Raw genomic sequence first — 2,568 nt, forward strand, 5'->3', positions numbered from 1 at the left:
CAGGAGCCCATAGGGGCAGGAGCCCATAGGTGCAGGAGCCCGAAAGTGCAGGAGCCCATAGGTGCAGGAGCCCATAGGTGCAGGAGCCCGAAAGTGCAGGAGCCCATAGGGGCAGGAGCCCGAAGGTGCAGGAGCCCATAGGGGCAGGAGCCCGAAGGTGCAGGAGCCCAAAGGTGCAGGAGCCCATATGGGCAGGAGCCCGTAGGTGTGGCACCCGAGCCTCTCTGTGCACCACCTAAGCTGAATGAATGTCACTAAGAGACGTTTCAGATCTAGTTTTTGATTGTAGTTTTTTGAGCAAATCTTTTTCTTTAAGCTTATTTAGTGCCCTAGCTTTTCCAATGTTTTAGACGCACACAGACACACACGTGCAACACACACACATGCAACACACACACACACGTGCAACACACACACGTGCAGCCCACACACACACGTGCAGCACACACACGTGGAGCCCACACACACGTTTCTGTAAGTATGTCAGAGATTTCCTCTTATCTTCACCAGGAATAAGAAACAATCAGACATACACAACATTCTTAGTTTGACCAAAACATCCCGCTGCAGCTTTCGAGAGCTGCAAAGATTTAACGATTAACTGTCAGAAGGTAGTTGTTGTTGTTGTTGTTGTTTTTTATCGCTTTGGCACTCTCATCGCAACCACGTGGTACAATTTCACAACTTTTAATGAGGTACAAAATTCCTCCCTTCATAACTTGACATTGTGCATTCATCTCTCACCACGGCGGCCTCTAGCTCACCCGGTAGGAGCGTGCGCCACACGTCGGCCGAGTCCTGCAGCGGCCGGGGGTTTGAATCCGACCCGCGGCCTTACGTCATGTGTCATCCCACCTATCTCTCTGCCCATATCATGTCTATCCGGGGGGGGGGGGGGCAGTAGCTCAGTCCGTAGGGAGTTGGGTCCCCGTTGGACCAAAAAGTACGGAGTGTGGATCGGTGGCTGGAGAGATGCCACTTCACCTCCTGGGCACTGCCATGTGCTCTTGAGCAAGGCAGTGCCCCCCCCAAACCGCTCAGGGCGCTGGTTCAGCTGGCAGCCTCCCCCCCCCCCCCCCCCCCCCCCCCCCCCGCCACTCTGACATCTCTCCTCTCCATTAGTGCATGTATAGGACCTGAGCATGTGTGTGTGTCTGTATTTCAGGCCTTTGTGTGATAACTAACAAAGTGTGTACGCAGAGTGTAAATTGTAATTTGTGGGGATAAATAAGAAAATTAAAAATTAAAATCCACTGTCATGAAAGAGAAAAACAAACAAAAATAATTTAGAAAAAAAATACTGCCAACATCTTTGCTACTGAGCCCCTCTGGGGTCAGCTGGGAAAAATTAAAAAAAACATAAACTCTTGCATGGCTTATGAATCCGTGCTCAGAACAGGACAGATCCTCTATATATATTCTTACCTTAGTTAGTCTCCTGGTTGTACTACAGCCCTTACTGATAAAACATTGGAGACACTTCCTTATTTGATCATTAAATTAATAGATATTTGTCCTGGAAGTTTTGTCTTTAGGCTTATTTAGTGCTGTAGCTTTTCCAACTGTGTTTTAGACACAGACATGGTGATAATAACAATCCAGAAGATCTCTTTAAAAACAAAGAATGAAAACAAAACAAAAATCTATTAATACCCAAACTGTAATAGATTATTTGCATGTGTAAATGTTCCACTGAGTTCTACAAACTGGGCAGAAACCAGCTGCTGCAGTCCAACGCCTCCTCGACCTCTGGGCTCTGACATGGAGGAGGACGCCCTCTAGTGGAGGGACATGGGAACTGCTCTCACAGAGACATCGGTGTGCTTCTTACCGTGAAGCTGTCTTCTGCCTGGAACTGGTTGTCCACGTAGATGCACACTCTGTCAAAGTCCCTCATCTCCTCACTGGACTCGATGCTCCTGCAAACAACAGAGGGCGACGCAGCCAAAAGGTTGGTTCCTTTATACGTAGAGCTGAAGATATCGCACTGTTACTTAGTAGTAAAACTCTCACATGTTGATATGTGAATCCATTTTGTTACATAGGATATCCTAGAGACAAATACAGAGACAACCTAACACGGCTCTTCCCCAAATTTGTCTGACTGTTTGGCTCTTACACCACTAGATTTATCCACAAAGGGGGGGGGGGGGTCTTCAGATCACAGGGATGTCTTTGTGTGCTTATCTGTTATCTTTTCAGTTGGAATGTGACTTAAGGTTTATGACTCTAAGTTCAGGAAAAAATCAGTGGGGGTAAAAGGCTGAAACCAGACTTAGGGAGCATCCCTAACAATCGATTCTACTTCTGACACATTTAGGAGAGCTGGATTATAACAAAATGTAGCAGAACATCTTATATTATAAAACAGAAGTATTGCAAAACAAGTTAATATAACAAACAATGAACTATATACTTATAAAAACAAACCTAATGCATGAGCAACATGTCTTCATTTATGCTGAAATAATGCTTTTACCTTTTAGCTTGAAGGCAAGGCAAGGCAGCTTTATTTGTATAGCACATTTCAGCAACAGGGCAATTCAAAGTGCTTTACACAAAATCATT

General features: G+C 45.8%; 1 protein-coding gene across 1 annotated transcript in view; it reads right to left on the reverse strand.

Annotated features, from left to right (window-relative positions):
- inpp5l (inositol polyphosphate-5-phosphatase L) overlaps positions 1 to 2,568 on the reverse strand; it is a 37,450-nt gene that overhangs the window by 21,548 nt on the left and 13,334 nt on the right. Inside the window, exon 4 of the mRNA XM_034870902.1 lies at positions 1,832 to 1,919. Within this exon, the coding sequence (XP_034726793.1) occupies positions 1,832 to 1,919 (88 nt within the window). The remainder of the gene's footprint in view (positions 1 to 1,831; positions 1,920 to 2,568) is intronic.

The sequence above is a fragment of the Etheostoma cragini genome, chromosome 5 (assembly GCF_013103735.1).
Source record: "Etheostoma cragini isolate CJK2018 chromosome 5, CSU_Ecrag_1.0, whole genome shotgun sequence".
Taxonomy (NCBI): domain Eukaryota; kingdom Metazoa; phylum Chordata; class Actinopteri; order Perciformes; family Percidae; genus Etheostoma; species Etheostoma cragini.